General features: G+C 38.4%; 1 protein-coding gene across 1 annotated transcript; it reads right to left on the bottom strand.

Annotated features, from left to right (window-relative positions):
* Positions 1-470: 470 nt before the first annotated feature.
* On the bottom strand, positions 471-18,095 carry LOC130255660 (cytochrome P450 27C1). Its single transcript, XM_056496608.1, has 9 exons — positions 17,769-18,095; positions 13,084-13,274; positions 11,220-11,419; positions 9,227-9,436; positions 7,802-7,965; positions 5,211-5,377; positions 4,390-4,468; positions 3,508-3,711; positions 471-1,101 (listed from the first exon to the last, which is right to left on the bottom strand). Exons 1-9 carry the CDS (start codon positions 18,093-18,095, stop codon positions 985-987), a joined length of 1,659 nt encoding a protein of 552 aa, XP_056352583.1. The 3' UTR covers positions 471-984.
* Positions 18,096-18,308: the final 213 nt, after the last annotated feature.

The following is an 18,308-nucleotide window of genomic DNA, read 5'->3' as shown; positions in this document are numbered from 1 at the left end:
TTTCTGTTAGGCACCAGATAGTAAAAAAACCTCTCTGAATACTTCAGTAGTCACATTTCCATCCTACAGAACTCTGTATTTGCCTATTGGTTCAGCAAGTTAAAATGAGAAGTTTCCAGTTCTTACTGCTGAAGAACTGTGAATAAAGTTAAAAGTAGCATTTTAATTAAATGATAAAAATGTAACAACTACTTCCTTTTAATATTTACATTTGGGTTTGGCATATTAGCTAGAACTATGAAAGTGGCTTGTGCTTTGGTGATGAGAACAATGCCTGGCTTCAAACTATTCAATGTGATATTTAAACTTTAATTTTTAAGACTTTTATATTTTTGAAACTATATAGAAACATTTTATGGAGATTAAGTTTAGATAAATTTGTATATGTTCTGTATTTCAAGTCTAAACAATGTGACAAAAGTTGTGTTTTTTCTATCCTTATTTTTCATATTACTGGCTTTTTTTTTTTTAATACATGCAGAGTAAATGTTTTTACATATAAAAAATTATCTCTATTTCATTGTTACATGGAAACTTTTAAAAAACACTGGAGGACAACAAACAGGAAAATACAAACTTATACATGCAGCTAATTTCCACATATTATATAATAATCCCCTTGCTCTCAAATACACTCACCAAGTAGCAGCGTAACAAAACCACTGAATGACATTGACATGTCTGAATTGCCTTTTGGTTGGCTTTTTTCAATGCTTGTGTTGTTATTACTAGGAATTCTCCCAGATAAAAGCAGATTCCCAGTGCAAGAAGGATTTTTTTTGGTATATATTTCCATATGTGTAATTAACTGTTACAGGAGAGGTAATTGCTCTTATGTACTGCTAGAACTAAGGCAGAACATAATACTTCATGATATTTTTAAATACCTACAAACCAGAGAACAAGCATGGTCTAAACTTGCACAAAATGCAAACCTGTTTCCATGAACACTGAAAGTACTTCTACTTCCAAAACATTTGAGCTTCACTTCCTGTCAGAAAATCTGACATTGATGGAGTTTCCAGGAGTCAAAAGTCCATGAGTTTTGGCACGAACTGGTTCAGTTTTGGGAGAAATTTTGATTTCAAAATTCTGAAGTAACTGTGAACATAAACAGGACAAGTATTAGAAAACCTGCAAAATTGCCAATGAAGAGTAGCCAAGAAGAGTAGCCAAGTAAACAAGACAACATAACAGACTGTCAGAAGCAAAATTTGTGTTGCCAGTTTGGCAGAGTTTAAGTGCTATTATTCCCATCCAGGAAAAAACAGGGTGCTATAAGGTAAAGATTATAGCTCAAAATCTTCCTTCTCTGATGGAGAGAGGATTGAGCAAGTCCTTCCACATAACCAGATTAAACAGTCTGAACTATCAAAGAAACTAAGGTCTCTTCCAAACTTTGTGAGCTTCCTCTCTATCTGTTTTTGATTTCCCTTCCTTTATATCAATCAATCAATCTGTGAAATTATTAAGAAAGCTATAGGAATCCCAATCCCATCAAACACATTTTTGTAAATGAAGAATACCTCAGCTATTTACTTTTACACTTTCAAGAGGGAAATACTGCAACATCCTTAAATTTTCCTAATAATAAATCTCAAAACACTTTTTTCTATAAATTAAGTAATTATCTCTTATCCTTCTTCTTATATGACTGATGACCAATGCATTATTTTCCTATACATAACTACATTTTTCAGTGTCAGATGTTTGACTAAACTTTTATCTAATTTTTTTCTTTTTAAAGTCCCTCTTGTTATTATCTTTGTCTTCCAAATTTCCTGGAATTTGGCTATATCATCCTTAAAATGCAGTGCATGAGGATGGATGTTTATTGTTACTTAATGAGGATTCATCAATGTTTGGCAAGGCTGAGTAATTTAGCTCCTCTTTCTGACATACAAAATGCATGCTAATATTATCTAATATTATAGAATAACATTGCCTTGTCAGAATTGACCGATTTTTTACTGTATCACTTCAGTCTGCTCCTATTGTACTAATACTACCCAGACAGTTGTTCATAAATTTGTATTTATGCATTTATTTCTTCTCAAGGGCACTAAATGTCAACTGTCACTAGTGAATAATTTTGTGTTGCTTTTGGAACATTTCTCCTTTTTCAGAAATCTATATTTACATCCCCTGATTTTAACTTAATCAGCTTAGCATCCCATGCAAACTGTAAAAGTATTCTCTAATCCATCACTTACACTGTTAATGAAAATAACTACCTAAATCAAATGCAGGACAGACTTATATAGAATTTTAATCAAATGCTTTCCCAGTTCAACAGCAAATATTTGATAGCTACTGCCTCTAGCTATTTTCTTTTTCCAACCAGTTGTGCATGCATTTTATGGGCACTTCCATCTGGAACAAATTTTATTAATTTAATTGAGAGAAAAACATACAGAATGTGTGAAAATACTTCCTGAAGTCAGAGTACATGACTGACTTTATATCCCCACATGAGGTAAGTGATCAAATCAAAGAAAGAAATCAGATTGGTCTCAAACAATTTCTCTATTATGAGTTCCACGTTTCTACTTTTAACTCACTTAAATATCATCTCTATGTTTGTAAATAGGTTGTGTGCTCTTTTGTTCTGGTTTTTTCCAGAAAAAAATAGGTTCTCCATTGCTTCCATGAGCCTCCTTTTCAAAAAGATGGAAGTGTGTTTGTTTTACCAAGCCCCCTGGGAGCTCTCAGTCTCAGTTCCAAAAGACAGGCACTAATTGTTCAGAGACTGCTCTAGAAGTTTACTGAAGGAAATTCATAGACAAATTCAATCAAGCTTTCCTTTGAATGTATAAAATGGATCTAGATATTTTTATAGTTAAGTAACTATAAATAGTTACCAAATCTTTGTGATTGATTGCACAATCTGCACTCATTTTTTGAGCTATAGGCTGTCTTGTAAATGACAAAAAATGTAGCAGCTGTTGGGAGCATTTTCTTTATTATATGAACCAATCAAAACCAATATATCTCAATATGTACTATTTATATAACTATAAATTATGTATATCTAAAATGATAATGAGTTTAAAAAGTGAACAAGAGAAGACAGAAAAGTCCAGAACACAGAAAAATTCTTTGTCATCATACTGTGATCAATACAAGGATATAAAATCTATTTTACATCTTTGTAAGTTCTGAATTCTTCTAACTAAAACACAGAAACTGGGCAGGTAACCATTCTAACATACATTAAGAAAGATTTCTGATTGCTTACAAAAGCCTTCTATACCAAATCTATATAATTCCTTAATAACCTTACCTTTAGTTTTACATCATGTGTACATACCATCTGCAATGTAGTTTAGGTACTATGCTATATTTCAAGCATGAGTATTTGCAATTTTTTCAGTCTTTGCAGCAAGAATACATTAGACAACACTCCAAAACAAAGGTTTTGAACACTGTAGGATACCCAGAAATGGCATATATAAAAAAAAATACTAATTCACTTTTCTTATTGTAATGCTGTCACATAGTTCTAACCTGGATCAGTGCAAGATGGATTTCCAGCTCTGCAATTCTTTTTCCTATACAACTTCGAATGCCATAACCAAAGGGGATGGAGCCAAAGTTGTCTACTCTGTCCAAATTATCTTTCCTCAGCCAACGCTCCGGTCGGAACTCATTTGCCACTGAGAAATTTTCTTCACTGTATGAAGTAGCATAGTGACAAAGTGCCAGCTGGGTCTGAGGAAATAAATGATATTTATATTTAGCTAGCTCCAATGTACATAACAAAATTTAAAAACATTTGCAATTACTGTAATTTCTGCAAAAAGAGGTGATAAAAATTAAGCAACTTTAAGTAATTCTAAAGACAAAAGAATGCTTCAAATATCAAATCCCTTTCTCAATTGGTCAAAGGAAATAATTTTCAAATTGCTTTCAATGTTGCTCAATGTATTAGAGAAGATGCAGTGGGGAAGGAGATGGGAACAAGTCACAAGTATTAGGAATTGTTTCATGAAGTTGCTATGAGAAAAAGGGAGAAACTTTCTACAAAGGGAATTAACAGACAAAGAATTAGGAAACTGCAAGAATAATGAAATTCATGCTTTATAATTGAATTGTACCATTACACAGATATGTAATGAATAGACTCCACCCTAAAGAATATTAAGAAGAAGTCATGATGATAAATTTCATTTGCAGGTGAGGACCCAAATAAAAAAATACCAAAACAACAGCAACAAGTCAATCATAAAATCTGTGGCATATAAATGGGTATTACTGAAATACTTTCTTCTTAATGTTCTAGTGTGGTGAAATCTTTTAAAATCAATGAAGTGTATGTATGTTGTAGCAGGTCATATTTCATTTGCGAAAATTCAACTGTTCTCTATAGAGGACTGCAACGGAACCTACCCCCTTAGGTATCAAATATCCTCCAATGATCAAGTCTTTTTGGGTCACTCTTCCATTTCCTGGCAATACTGGGTATAACCTAGTGAGAAATATTTATCTGAAGTTCAACAATAATAACTAACACAATGTCAAAAATGTTTAGATTCCAATTTGCATTCACAAATATGCAGCATGAATACCATATTCATTCACACCAAAAATGTTTTTCAGGAGTATAGAACACCTTGGAGCTTCAAAAACCTTGAATCATCTGGGAGAATATGATCATCATCTGAGAAAAGTTATTTATTAGTAACTGAAGGTTGAGCTATTTGGTCTATGCATTTATTTACTTTACACATGTACAAGTATGAAAGTATGTGGTCAAGCTGCAGACATTTCAGCACTACTGCTAAAGCTGAAAAAGCCTGATTGATGCCTTCTCTAAAATCCTCTTACTGCCCTCACCTCATGATGAACATTTAGTACAAACATTTTTAAAAATATGTCACATGCTTTTAATTTAAATCAAAAAGCTTAAATTATTGAAGTGGCACTGCAAAGTACCAGTGTAGGTAAGAAGGTTGACAGACTAAAGGGAAAAGTCAAGCTTTCGGTTCCTTACTTTAACAGACATGTCCTACATATGTGATACCACTTCTACCATACTTAGAAACATTAAACATTATATAATCTATTTTAGCCATTGTTTGAGCATCTTTGGAAATAAATGAAAGTAGAAGCAACAAATTGCAGCAGCAATAACGAACTACAAAGCTAAAATGGGCTCAAAATTCATTAGAATAACATGGAATTAAACCTTTTAGTTGTCTGCTACTTACCTCAAGGTTTCTTTCAGGACAGCTCTAATCAAAGGCAATTTTGGGACATCGTGAGCAACTGGAACTTGATCTTTCCCCAGCTTATTGGCTATTTCCTTATAAACACGTTGCTGCACCTCTGGGTTCTTTGCCAACAAGTATATTGCCCAGGACAGAGTAAAAGAAGTCTAAAGAAGAAACCACAATCATCAAGCCCAACATTAAAAATAATTTCAAGCCAAGAAAAACAATCAGCTTTCAACTATGTGTTTTATATGTTTAAAGTTATGAAACAGGCTGGCAATGATTCACATCTGGATTCCATGGGACAATGCCAGACTTTGCCATCCCCTCCTTCATCCCTTTTCCATCTAAAAGTCCACCGCATATCAAAACAATCCATGCTGATATTTTCCCAGTGAAATATAAAAAGCAACAGACAAACCAAATGCAAACCCAACTATGTAAACTATACTGAAACATAAACACTCTAAACAGCAATGGATTAAGTTTGCTCGTAGTTTTCAATATGCATTTCACCTTTCCTTCCAATAAAAACACTTCACAGGAAACAAGATAAGAAAATACTACTCAGAACATTTCCAATCCCTTTTAAGCATATGGTGGTCCCCTAATAGCATCCACACAACAGAATTAATATCATCACTGCTAAGATTATATTTTATCCTTTTGGTAAGCAATGTTACTCCATTATAATTTAAAAATATATTGTGTGAAGAAGAAATAGAACACGAGGCAGGACACAGTTCAACTTTGAGCACAAAAGGATTTAAAGAAACTCATCATCTAATCTTTTTTCACCACAACTGAAAAAAAATCAGCTTGTGGAAATGTCTTATTTTGGTCTTAAGATCAATTTAGAATGCAAATTCATCATGATGGTGACCTTTTATGCCTTAAAACTGGGGTAAAATGCTAGAAGTAGCAATCTCATAACTTTTCTTATTTTTCTTTCAATATTGAATGACTGTGCCTTCTACAATGCAACCCAGTTCTGTTCTACTCAGAGGAGCTGGCAATTGTGCCAGCTGTGTTCAGAGCTTCTCTGATATAAACAGTTTTCCTTCCCAGTTCCTTCATAACTTCTTAAAAATTAGGACTGTTCCAGCAACAGACAAATTGCTTTGTAGCCAACAACTGCCTCAAAATTCTCTTGAAAGCTTTTATAATCCTATATTTTCTATGATAAAATGAGATCTGAATTGACAGCAGTAGGGAAAAAAAAATTTTTTTTGTACTTGAAACTTCAATTTTTGTTTTGTACTTGAAAATGAGGAAGTCAGAAGAATCGTCCTCTCAGAAAATGACTGCTGCCAGCTGAGAAAGCTGAGTCAAATGGAAAGGGAAATTCTTGTTGGCATGAACATTATGCTTTTATTTTAATGAAAAATGTCACACACTAAAAATGGAAAATTAATGGTCTGAAAGATTAGAAAATGAATGGGATGAATAACCATGTTTTACTTAAGAACCAAACATCAAAAAGTTCTGCAAACTCATAAGCCCTTGGGACATTTAACCAATGGAGTAATATTCAGCACATAAAGAGGTTTTACATACGCTCCTTATTTTGGAATTCAAAAGTGATTGCTGTTGGGGTTTTTTTGTTTTCTTTAGAAACCTTACAAACTTTCTTAAGCCAAAAGAAATCTGAATTCAATTATTCAGGGAGTTTTTCTTTTCTTTAATACCATTTTACTTTTTAAACTTATTTTAAACTTTTCTACTGTAAGACTATTTAAGACCTACACTGATTCTTTATAAAATTAATAAAATTTATTTTTAAAATTTGTTTGGTAGCAATCATTTATACTAGCAGTGTTCATTGATAATCTAAAAAGCTCATCTTTCTTTTTGCTTATTCTTCCAATTGTCATGCTGCAGTCAGTACTGAGCTACACTGATTTCATATGATAGGAATGAGAGGGGAAGATACACACATAACATTAATGTTTCTTCAAATGGTCTGTATGGCAAAGCAGAAGAATAAAAAATGAGAGACACTTGAAACACATTCCTAGGTGTTAACATATTAATCCTGAGCCTTTACCTGAGCTCTTTGCTTCAGCCTGACTCTGTTGCCAGCACAAGCAGGGGTAGAGTGAACTTATCCACATCATTGCTGGCCTAGCATCCTCCTCCTAATGGATTCCAGCAGAAAGCAGGTATCTGATCCATAATATGTGTCCCAGTTGATTTAATTAGCCATACATGAAAATCCTTTGCCAAACTCTATGCATGAGTTTATCGATCAATTTTTTTTACACTAACTTTCAGCTAACTTTTCTATTGTGGTCTACCTAAAGTAGCACAAGCACCAACCTGATAAGCAAATTAGTAAGAGAAAACATGTGAAATACAAGCTGAATGTAAAGACAATTGCTATTTTATCTGTTTAATAAACAGACTCCCAGTTGATGGGTTCCTGTAAATCATAGCTAGATCAGAACACTGATTGCATTCCAATGGCATCATGGCTTAAATGTGTTAAAATTACATCCCTATAAACAACATAACCCCCCTGAAGAAAGCTGCCAGTGATACTGGGTCACAAAAACAACTGTGCACAAGAAAAATGGTAACAAGCTTACTGTGTCCACTCCTGCCAGAAGCATTTCAGTCATGTTGGCATAGATCTCTTCCAAAGTAAGTTCCTTACTCACTAGGAGGTGTGTAAGTAGCCCACCATTCACTACTTCTCCTTGGTCCAGCTGAGACTGAATAGCCTTCAATTTGTTGTCAACATGGATTTGACCTTTGGGATTCAAAAAAATTGTTAAGCCTCCATTTTTATTTTTCTGCTGGTTCCATTCAGTAATCACATTTCTCACTTACACTACACTGCACACCCAAGGGGAAAAAATTCTTCTTTCTTAAGGAAATATCCTAGAGTGGTGGTGGAGGTCCTTGGGTACTCATGGCAAGGAAAGATTGAGCTGGCAGGAACCTTGGTAGCTCACAGCATGAGAATGCTGAGCACAAAAAAAAGGACACAAGAGACTTCAGTTCCCTTCCTCAAGGGAAGCTTGAGGCCAAGATTTTATGCCCACCTGGCTCCTGATGACTCTGCAAGAAGTGGTGAACTCTGCAGAGCATGCTGCAACTCAGCACAGAGAGGCTGCAACCAGAAGGTCAAAGCCACAGAACTTAATTACTCTGAAGACAAAGATGAGGAGCAGCATCAAGTAATAACAAAAATTCAAAAACTCCAGTGAATGACACACCAAGCAATTTCACCACAGTTCCATGTATACTCTAGTGACTACAAACAGCATCTTTGGTCAAACAAGGGATTTAAGAAAAAACTCCTCAGAAAGTCAACGGCTCACAGAACGAGCTTACAAAAAAAAAAAAAAAAAAAGAAAATGCATGCAGCTTTCTAATACTTGAGAGAGGAAAGGGTTCAAATTTTTTAACACTCAAAAACGTTAAAAAAAAATAAAATTCCAAAGACAACTCATTCTTCCTACTTACATGAAAACTGATTCATAAAGTAGCCCGGAATGTTTCCTTTATCAAAAAAACCCATATTGTAGTACATCAGTGTATTTTGATGTCGACTTATACACTTGAATATAACTCAACTTTATAAAGTGTTTAATTAATTGCCAGAGCGTAGTTTATGAACTTGCTAGTCAGTTTTAGTGGTGATTGTTTGTCAGGGTGCTTAATTAAAATTTTGCTGAGGTCATCAAAAGTACCCTCATTAAAATGGAAGTGGCTTAAGATAAAACCTTGGCAGAGCACTTGGACCTGGAGTAACAAAAGGGTGCTGAAATAAGTGAAGATAAAGAAAGAGCAGTATAAAATAGGGGAGTTTTGAAATGTACTGGTGAAGTTTGTTTTCAGTAGAATATTTTTTAAAACAGTTTCCCTGGCCAGTCTACATTTAATATGAAACTTACTTCTGCCACAATGTCTTCTTATAATTTTAGAAGAGAAATGCAGCTTGTCCCGTTCAAACGCACACAGAACCTGCAGAAATACAGCTGAACTTTTCTACTACTAAATCTTACTAAATTTGAAGAGTCCATCCCAGGATCTGCAGAACTCTCTCCAGGGTTTTGGAATAAGTGGACGAAGCCATTTTGGAATAGCACCTGCATACATAGTGGTCTTAAACATGCTAAACATCAATTCCAGAGCCTCAATATATTCAACAGTCTGCTGGGGGACGTTGTTCTCCAGGCAGCCCAACCGGCATTCGTATAGAATAGTCGCCACACCTGCACATCAAAATATGACGGAATTGTCTATACACATGAATCAATACGTATCAATAATTTAAGGAATTATCTAACAGGAAATGGAACTACCTTACAAGAAATTTATTATTATTGTTATTATTGTTGTTATTATTATTATTACTACTACTTCAGTTGGGGAACAGATAAAACAGAAATTCAAAACACAGTAAGATAGCCCAGCTAAACATTGCAGCAAGAGAGTAGCTGCTGTTTCATTAATGCTCAGCATGAGAAGACAGCTAGGAATTCCACCAGAAGCAAAGCAGCCTCCAGCCTGTTCGCTGGGTTTTGTATTGCTCTACAAAACCTGAGCCTGCCCTGTTGGCCTCTGACCAAAGACACATGAGTCCAAAGACATTTCTGATAACTGGTGACAACACAAGAGTTTCTACCAGTGGCTGTGTCTGACATCAGCTGGTAACAAATGAATACTGAGTCTGTGTACATGGATAAATATCTTGCACTCCAGACAGTGTTTTTACTGCACACAGCATTCTCCACCCAGCCCTAAAAAACAGCAAGTGGGACACTTGCAAGTGACAAAGCTGACTACCTCTTGTTCTGACTTGCTGTAATTTTCACAGATGTTTTTCTGCAGTTCTGCACACATCCTCACTAGAAATTATCTTTACTGACTAAAATTATTTTAAAATTTGGTTATTTTCAATTCATTCTTCTTTTCCTAATTTTCCTTCCCTGGGAAGATCTTTTTCTGTATCTTTTCTTTTTTTTGTGCCTCTTTCAGAAACTGCTAGTTCTTATACATCCTCTTGCTGCTTACATGGTCCCTTCAAAGAAATCTTACATGCTGCTTCCCTAAACATTTACAGTGTAAGTTAAATAAACAGCAAGTCATATAGAAAATAAGTGTGTGCCAGGCATAAGTTACAAAGGAAAAACTAAAAAAATGTGAAGTATTTAAACTAACTCATCATTTATCGTGAATCTGTAAGCTCACAGTTTGAAACTCCATAAACTGATAGTTAAATGCCATTTTTAGACATTATTAATGTGAAACAGGCCAAGCAGGCAGCCAGCAATTTGACATATCTTCATAAGTGAGCAATTTGGAAATTCTTCAAATCCCAGATTACTCAGCTGCCTGTCAGCGAAGAGTACCAATGTTTTTAAAAAGCATTACATACAACAAGATGGAGTTGTATGCAGTCAGTTAAAGAAATACATGAAATTTGTATCACCATGAGATTTCTGTAAGAACACAGGAAATGCCATACAGGCTCAGGCCAGGGTTTCAGTCAGCATTCCCTCATTAATGGTAGCCAGCAGCAGATGATCTCAAGGCAAGCATAACAGTTCCACACTTGGCATGTATAGGCAGGGCAAAGCAGTATCTTTTCCCACATTATGAACTGAACTTAGATACATCACATGGGGATGGCCCATTGGAATTTGGCTGGTATATTGTGAAGTTAACTTGTCTTAGAAGTCATCTGTTAGAAGGTCAGCACCCTTATTCTTGAAAAATTAATCCAGAAATACAGAGTACTCAGACTGTTCAAGGCATTGATTGAACATTTTACCTATACACCAGCATTTTCATGGGAGTTGCTCCTTAATACAAGGACTCTGCAAAGGAATTCTACTGATACCCACTGCACTAACAACGAAGAGACACGAATGCAGAATATCAAACTTCCCTTTCCAGATTAATCACATCAGGGCACAGTCATTTTACAGAAATGCCTAACTACAACCACATTGCTTTACATGCATTTTCTTTACAGACCCAGCCTGGGCTTACCTTCCATTGAATACTTGAAGAAAAGGTTGTTAACATTGGTCACTGTTTCCCCATCCTCCTCTTGACTTCTGAGGGTGTGGATTCTTTTAATTAAATCTGTGATAACTTCATTGACTCCTTCAGAGTAAACAGCCACATCTTTGGGTTTCAGAATTTTTTGCCTCAGTACACTTCTCATTTTTAGCCACTGCTCCCCCTCCCTAGAAGAAATTATTAATAATGTCAATACATTATTTTTCTTGACAATCATCAACTGGGTAAGAGCTCTGCAAGCAAACTGTTTGCAATTTTTCATGCCAAATGAAAGCAAATGGTAAAATGAAAATCATGATAATGTATATTTTGTATTATGCTCCTACAACTTTATTCTGTATTTACTGCACATCCTCATTAAATTTCTGTGTTGCAACACATATGTTAAGATGTAAATCAGTCTCGAGTTTGAGTGACAGAACTTGCCCACTCAGTGTTCTGAATTTGACAAGTGTCCCTATGTTAATCTGTTAGTAGTGGGTAATGCAAGAAATTAGTAAAATATTCTATTAAAATTACTTTAAATAAATATTTGAATGGGTAGTCTGTAAAACTGCTTTTACACAGAGCCAGTAGTTAATTACCAAATAAATGTATCACACTCAGATCTGACAAATCAACAACTTGAGCTGGTACCATAAATTCCATTACTGAAACATCACTTTCAGCTACCCCAGTTCGAAACCTACAAAGTAATAAGAGAGTAGACCTATCTGTAGAGAAACAACTTACAGCTACATATTCTTCTTTAGCTGAGCTATGCATGGAAAACTTTGTGCTGAAGACTAAAAATCTGAATTATAGTATCTACATACTCCATATGAACAGAGTCTTTGCAAACAGTGGTTCCAGGGATACCTTTCAATTCCTTATGAAAATGGGCAATTATCTTTTATGTGTTTATTTCAAATTGTTATATTTTCCATTAGGTTTGTTGTTTTTGTTTTTTTGTTTTTTTTTTTAACCTGGAGCAATGCCATTGCAAGGCACAGAAACTTATCGGACACCAGAAGAACTTGATGTCTTTAACAGTATTTCCTGAGTCTTCTGATTTAATATCTTTTCACCAAGTGTCAAGGAACTGTTAGTTTGAGTCTCAACTGCATCTTAAGATTTGAATCTGCAGTGCAATACATAAAGCCTTTTGCTACCATGAAAAAACAGACTGTCCATGACTCAGGAAATTAATTCCCCTCTAAATAAACATCCAATGTCAGTGGGGACTGTGAGTAGTTCCCAGTGGCAATTAACCACACCCACATGAGCTGCCAGGTTATGCAAGCTGTACAGATAGACAACTCCTCTGGAATCAGCCAGATTCAAAAATATCTGTGTGGGGATGCACTACAGTGTGAATTGACCATTCTTTGCATTAGTCTTCTGAGGGGGCACTACGGTGAAAAACAAAGCTAAAACCAATTTGAGCCAACAATTCCACACAGGACACTGCCAACCAGATGGAAGAGTCTAGAACTGATGCAATAAACCCACATTCATGCAGGGCAGTGCCAAAACTAGTAAGTTCTATTCTGTAAAACTGCTTGCAGGTGAGTCAGCTCAGACAACTCCAGTTGATACACATCCCCAAAGAATGTCTTTGTGCAAAGTAGCTCACTGAACATTCAACCACACATCATTACCATCCCTTTGAAACTTCACAGCAGAACAAATTCACAGCATTGACCACAAATACCCACTCCCTTCCCCCCACTAGACACAACAAATTCCCCACACAGAAAAGCCGGATTTCCCAGATGACCACTAAATTCCTAGAGAAAATCACTAAACTTACACAAGAGAACAAGGAAAGTGAAGGACTACCAACACTCACGCAGAAATGAGCCCCGTGGCTCTCCCCCGTAAATCTCTGTACTCCTGCCACGATTCCATGTTGGCTCTTTGTGGTGCTCTGCCTTCTGCTCGGAGGACTTGAGCAACCATGTCTCGATCTGCAATGGATACAACAAACTGGGGACCAAAGTGAGACTTGAAGATCTTTCCATATTCCTGAGTGTGTTTTTGCTACAGCGTCACCAACAAAGAGAAACAGAAGTCAAGTATTACTAAGGAAAACTATCACAAAAGGAAACTGACGATTTGTCATACACAATCTCTCACATCTAGAATTTGATCCCCAGCCTTCCAGTTTGAAATGTCAGGAGAAGCATCTAAGAATTAGTGTGAAATGTTTACAAGAAAAACAGAGAGGTCACACAGTTCAGGACCCTGACTGAAAAGACCCAAAGCTCTAAGGCCAGAGTGTGAGCGAAACCAAACACTGAGAAGATGAAAGGACCTGGTCCACTTTAAAACACATCCCTCCAGATCAAACAGGTCAGAAAGAATGTCTGCAATAATGAAAAACATGGAAGCATATAGGGTTAAATTACCAGTATAATACAGAGATATAATTTAATATCTTTTGTAAATAATTACTTTACCATTTAATTGCTTATAAAAAGGCTATGTATAGGTTTCTCACACCTAACCAAGAATAATGACTGCACAACAGCCTAATGAAAAACTACATTTTGGAACAGATCTGTCAGCAATGAACTTAAAGAGAGACATATGCTAATTCTGCAAAAGAAAGGAAAAGATGGGGTCTTATTGCAGTGGAGTTTATTGAGTGGTTGATCCACAAATGTGGAGCAGGCTGGAGGCAAACGAGGATTGGAAATTAATAAAGAGGATTGGAAAACATTAAATTCTGTGTATATATATATCAAAACAAACAAAACCAACCCAAAAAGTTTTCCAGTAAGATTGCACTATCATTGTCCCATAAAATTGTACTGATTATTTCAAATAAATTTCATTCTGACATGGTCAAGAAGTGAAACTCTCAACTCTTACTAATTTGCTTGGAGTTGAGGTTGAGAGGGGAAAAAACCCACCAAAATTGCAAAGCAGTTATTAAAAATATATTATTAAGACTTTAGAAATCAATTTTAAAGCCTTTATTTCTGGTTAAAGTATTAAGACAATTTAGACTGACCAAAGTTTAACTTTGACACGTTACCTATATTCTAATCCAAAGACATCTGCACACAGAGTTATGCTGACTATAAACCAAAGATGATTGACACCAACTACACTTGTGAAAGTCTAGTATTGACCCAAGATTACCTTATGTGAAATATATTTTATTCAATCTTAGTTACAGAGATGAATTGTTTAATTGCCAACGATAAGTTTAAGACATATGAATCACTCTTCAGAATATGATACCAAGTGCACATAAAAAAATGTAATTCTTTTTGTCTAGTTTCCAAATAAAACATGAGTTGTGCAATTGTGGTCTCTGCCAGTCACTTCTTAACTACTTTTGGAACACAATGGCCAACTTCAGTCTAAGTTCTAAAAGTCTCCCACAATGATATTCTTACCATTTTCAAAAATCAGCATCTAGATTCATATGAGACACATGTATTAGTCATCCTGATGACGGAAATGCTACAGCAGGAACTCAATTGTCTTTTCTGCTTGGTCTCCTAACCAACCCCACAGAACAATGTATGAACAAGCACTCCCAAAACCCACAGTATCTCTTGGCTTAGAAATATTTTAGGATAATGAACTTGGAGATAACAACTTTGAGAGTATGTGTCTTTAAAGGAAAGCATGAGTTGGGAAAGGAGTGTAGCAAGGACAAACCAGTGGAGTGAGGGGGATACAGGCCACTAGTCACAGAAAAACAAGTTCAACAAATTTTGGTATTTATAGAGCAGTTTATTTTTTTAATTGATGGTGAGGTTTACATGAGACAGTGAACTTCAACAGAAAATATATCAAGTGACAAGCTACCCGATCAAATAGGTTAAATATTAGTTTTAAACCAGAAATGGTCAGGGACAAAGAATTTGGACATCCCTTTCTTTCAATCGACTGAACACCATTTTATCAATTTCATGTAAAAAGATTCCCAGGATTTCTAATTCTATATTTTCTATCTTTCCCTTGTTCCAAACCCTGAAAATGTTCCACTAGTGCCTCATATACCACTGTCACACCAGTCATTCTTTCACACACCATAAACTCAAACTGCCAGCATCCACATCCCTCCCTCCTCACCTTTCTTTTCTTTACTCTTGCACAGTACTGATGATACAAAAGCGATCCAATCCCATCAAATTATAAATACTTTCCCTTTGTCATAATTGCTGTAGGCATTACTACTTTGGCCAGGCCTAACTGGAATCATGTTACTGAGAACAGAACCTCCTTTGTGAAAAGGCTTCCCCACCCCTTCTGCATATAGCACACAAATATTTGTGTGCACCAAAGGACATCGTGTAAGTAGCTGTGCTGGTCACCAAAGGGTTTGGGATTAATTCATTCCTGATGTTCACTGTGTTGTTAAATTTAACAGACTGTTAAATGCCTACTTGCATTTTATGTGTAGGCAAACAGGGCATCCTGTGATTCTTGAGACTCTAAGCAGAATCAAAACTAGTATTAAATTGCAACTTCTCCTTATCCATCCTCACACTTTCCTTTCTAGGAATAGTATTCACTAAAAAAGAAAATACCCATATCAGTTAGTGGTAGTGAATAGCATATACTATTTAGGATGTCTTATATTCTTTTTAATACTTTGAATAATTTTCACTGTTTTGACAGTGAAAGAACTTCAAACCAATGGTAGCATCTTTTTTGTGTTATGAAACTATGATGAGTACCTCTCAAATTCTGTACACCATCACAGAGTTAGAGGAAAAAAAGAAACAGAATGAAACAAAGAGCTTTGGTTGTCTTCAAGTTTCATCTGCATGTCGTAATTAGCAAGCAATCAAGCTGAGCAATTCATCATTAGCAATCTACTTTGGCTGCCATAGAATACAGCATACATCCTAACATTTCTTAAAAATCTAAATGGTAAATATAAAAAGGCTGTACAAAACTAAGCAACTTATGTGATTCTTTTTTTTCTGTCTCCTGCCTCTTTTTGGTGTTTTTAGGTCTTTGTCAATCCTAACTTTCAAGTTTTGATTCTCGAACCATTTAAAGTTCTGTTTTCTTTAGTTTCCCTTTTCTATTTTCCTTTCTCGCTCTTCTTTTTCCCTGAAATTTTCGGGCAGTGAACTTCTCGGGGCTGACTGAATTTCTTCCGATTTGGGAAAGGTCACCAAGAAAAGCAAAATAATAAATGCCCTATTTGAGGTATTCCCAACGAGATCTGGTAGAAAGCTCATGGATGCAGAGGTGCAAGAGGGTGAAACACACCGCTTTACTCCCTTGTACACAAAGCGCTTCCTTGGACTACACGGGGAAAGGGCCCCAGGAGATGCACTGTGACTTTTTAGGAATGAAACCCACATGTTTGGCCAAGCAACCGAAAGAATTCATCTCTGGATAGCGGCAGCCTTACGGTAAGGGTGCTGCCCGTGCCAGCATCCCCGAGGCGCTGCACACAGGGGGAGGATCCGGCAGCTCCCGCAGGGACAGCGCCTCACCCACCCTCACCAGGTGCGGCCGCCGGGGCACCGCGGGACCGCGGCACGGAGCTGCCCGCACCAGGGAACGCTTCCCGGGCCTCACCCGGCTCTGGCTCACCCGGCCGCCTCCCCCGCGGCGGCAGCGCCACACGCCAGGTGACAGGAGCCGCGCTCGGCCCGCCCTCGCCTCGCCTTCCCTCCCCTCACGCCTTCCCTCCCCTCACGCCGCCATCCGGCCCCGCTTCCCGCCACCGCTCCCCTCCCCCGCGCCAGTGTGGCGGCCGCGGAGGGGCGGCAGGGCCGGCAGCACCAGTCGCCGCCGCTCCCGGGGCTGCCCCTCGCCCCCCCGCAAGGTTCGAGCCGCCCTCCTCCCGCCCGAGGGATGGGGGCGGCCGCCGGGGGCCGGCCAGCGCTGACGGCAGCGGGGCCCGGCGCATCTACCGCCCCCGCAGGGCACCGATGTAGGCAAAGTGTATTTATGTAAGGGGAAGCCGGGGCAGGAGAGACAAAATGGTCTCTGCGCACGGCGGAGCAGCGCCGGGCCGGGCTGAGGGAAGGGCAGCGGCCTCAGGCGCGGCGGGGCTGGGGCGGCCCCGGTGCCCGCACGGCGGGTGCTGCGGTCTGAGAGCCCGGCGAAGCCCACGCTTCCCAGCCCTGCCCGCCAAAAATAAGCCGTCTGCAAGCTTATGAAACAGCCCAGTTTAAAAAGAAAAAAAGTACTTTTTTTTTTTTTTTTTCTTCTCCTCAGCTTGAGGCACCTCCCCAGCGGTTCGAAGCGCGCACAAAGATGCGCGGAGAGCGCTCGCGGGCGCCGGGTCACGGGGACCGGGATCTGGGATCCCCCGTGAAACAAACCCGCCGGAGCCTCCGGTGCTGCGGGAACTGGAGCGGGGATCCCCCGAAACCCGCGGATCTCCCGAAACCCGGCTCTCCCCAGCGGGAGGGCGGCGCAGCGATGCCCAGCTGCGGTGCGGCTAGCCCGGCCGTTCACCGGCGCTGTACGAGGGGACTGAAGGAAAGGTTTAAGAAAAAGTAATCCTGACGCGATTAAAGCATTAAGTAGCCGAGGGAGCTGTACCTGGATTTCATGAATGCGGCCGAAGCCGTCCTTCCAGAAGAACTCGTAGAGGTTGTAGAGGGTGTTGGGTCCGGGCATTTCGTGCAGGCTCTTCACCCTGCCCAGGCGGCGCGGGGGGGGCTCCAGCAGCTCCGCTCCGCTCCCCTCGCCTTTGTTCGCCGCCGCTGCCCGCGGGCTGCTCCGCACCGCCAGCGACTGGCTGCTGCACAGCCGGGGCTGCCCGGCAAACCTGCTGCCGCTGCCAAAAAGCGCCTGGTAAAAGTAAGTCCTCTCACATTCAAGTGTCTGCTTGCATTTCATCGTCAAAACTCTGGTGAAGAAAGACATGTCTTTTAATTTCAGGAGGGTCCACTTTGCTCCTGAAGCTGCTTTTTATTTGGTTGCTCTTTCTTCAGTGCCTGCTTTAACTTGTACAAGCAGCACTTCTCCAAACTCTTACTGCATGAGCATCAGTTTACACAGACCATTATTTAACGCTCCCTCCCCTAGGGCTGGAAAAGGGGGGTGGGTCTGGGATGAGACTTGAATAGAACGAACCTA

The sequence above is a fragment of the Oenanthe melanoleuca genome, chromosome 7 (genome assembly GCF_029582105.1).
Source record: "Oenanthe melanoleuca isolate GR-GAL-2019-014 chromosome 7, OMel1.0, whole genome shotgun sequence".
NCBI classification, from domain to species: Eukaryota; Metazoa; Chordata; class Aves; order Passeriformes; family Muscicapidae; genus Oenanthe; species Oenanthe melanoleuca.
The sequence above is the reverse complement of the archived record's forward strand: the minus strand, read 5'-3'. Positions and strand labels throughout refer to the sequence as shown.

Coding starts and splice junctions, on each gene's coding strand:
- LOC130255660 (XM_056496608.1), bottom strand. CDS start 18,095: ATGTCTTTCTTCACCAGAGTTTTGACGATGAAATGCAAGCAGACACTT. Junction 13,275..17,768: donor GCCGCATTCATGAAATCCAG/GTACAGCTCCCT, acceptor GTGACGCTGTAG/CAAAAACACACTCAGGAATA. Junction 4,469..5,210: donor GTCCTGAAAGAAACCTTGAG/GTAAGTAGCAGA, acceptor ATTTCTCACTAG/GTTATACCCAGTATTGCCAG.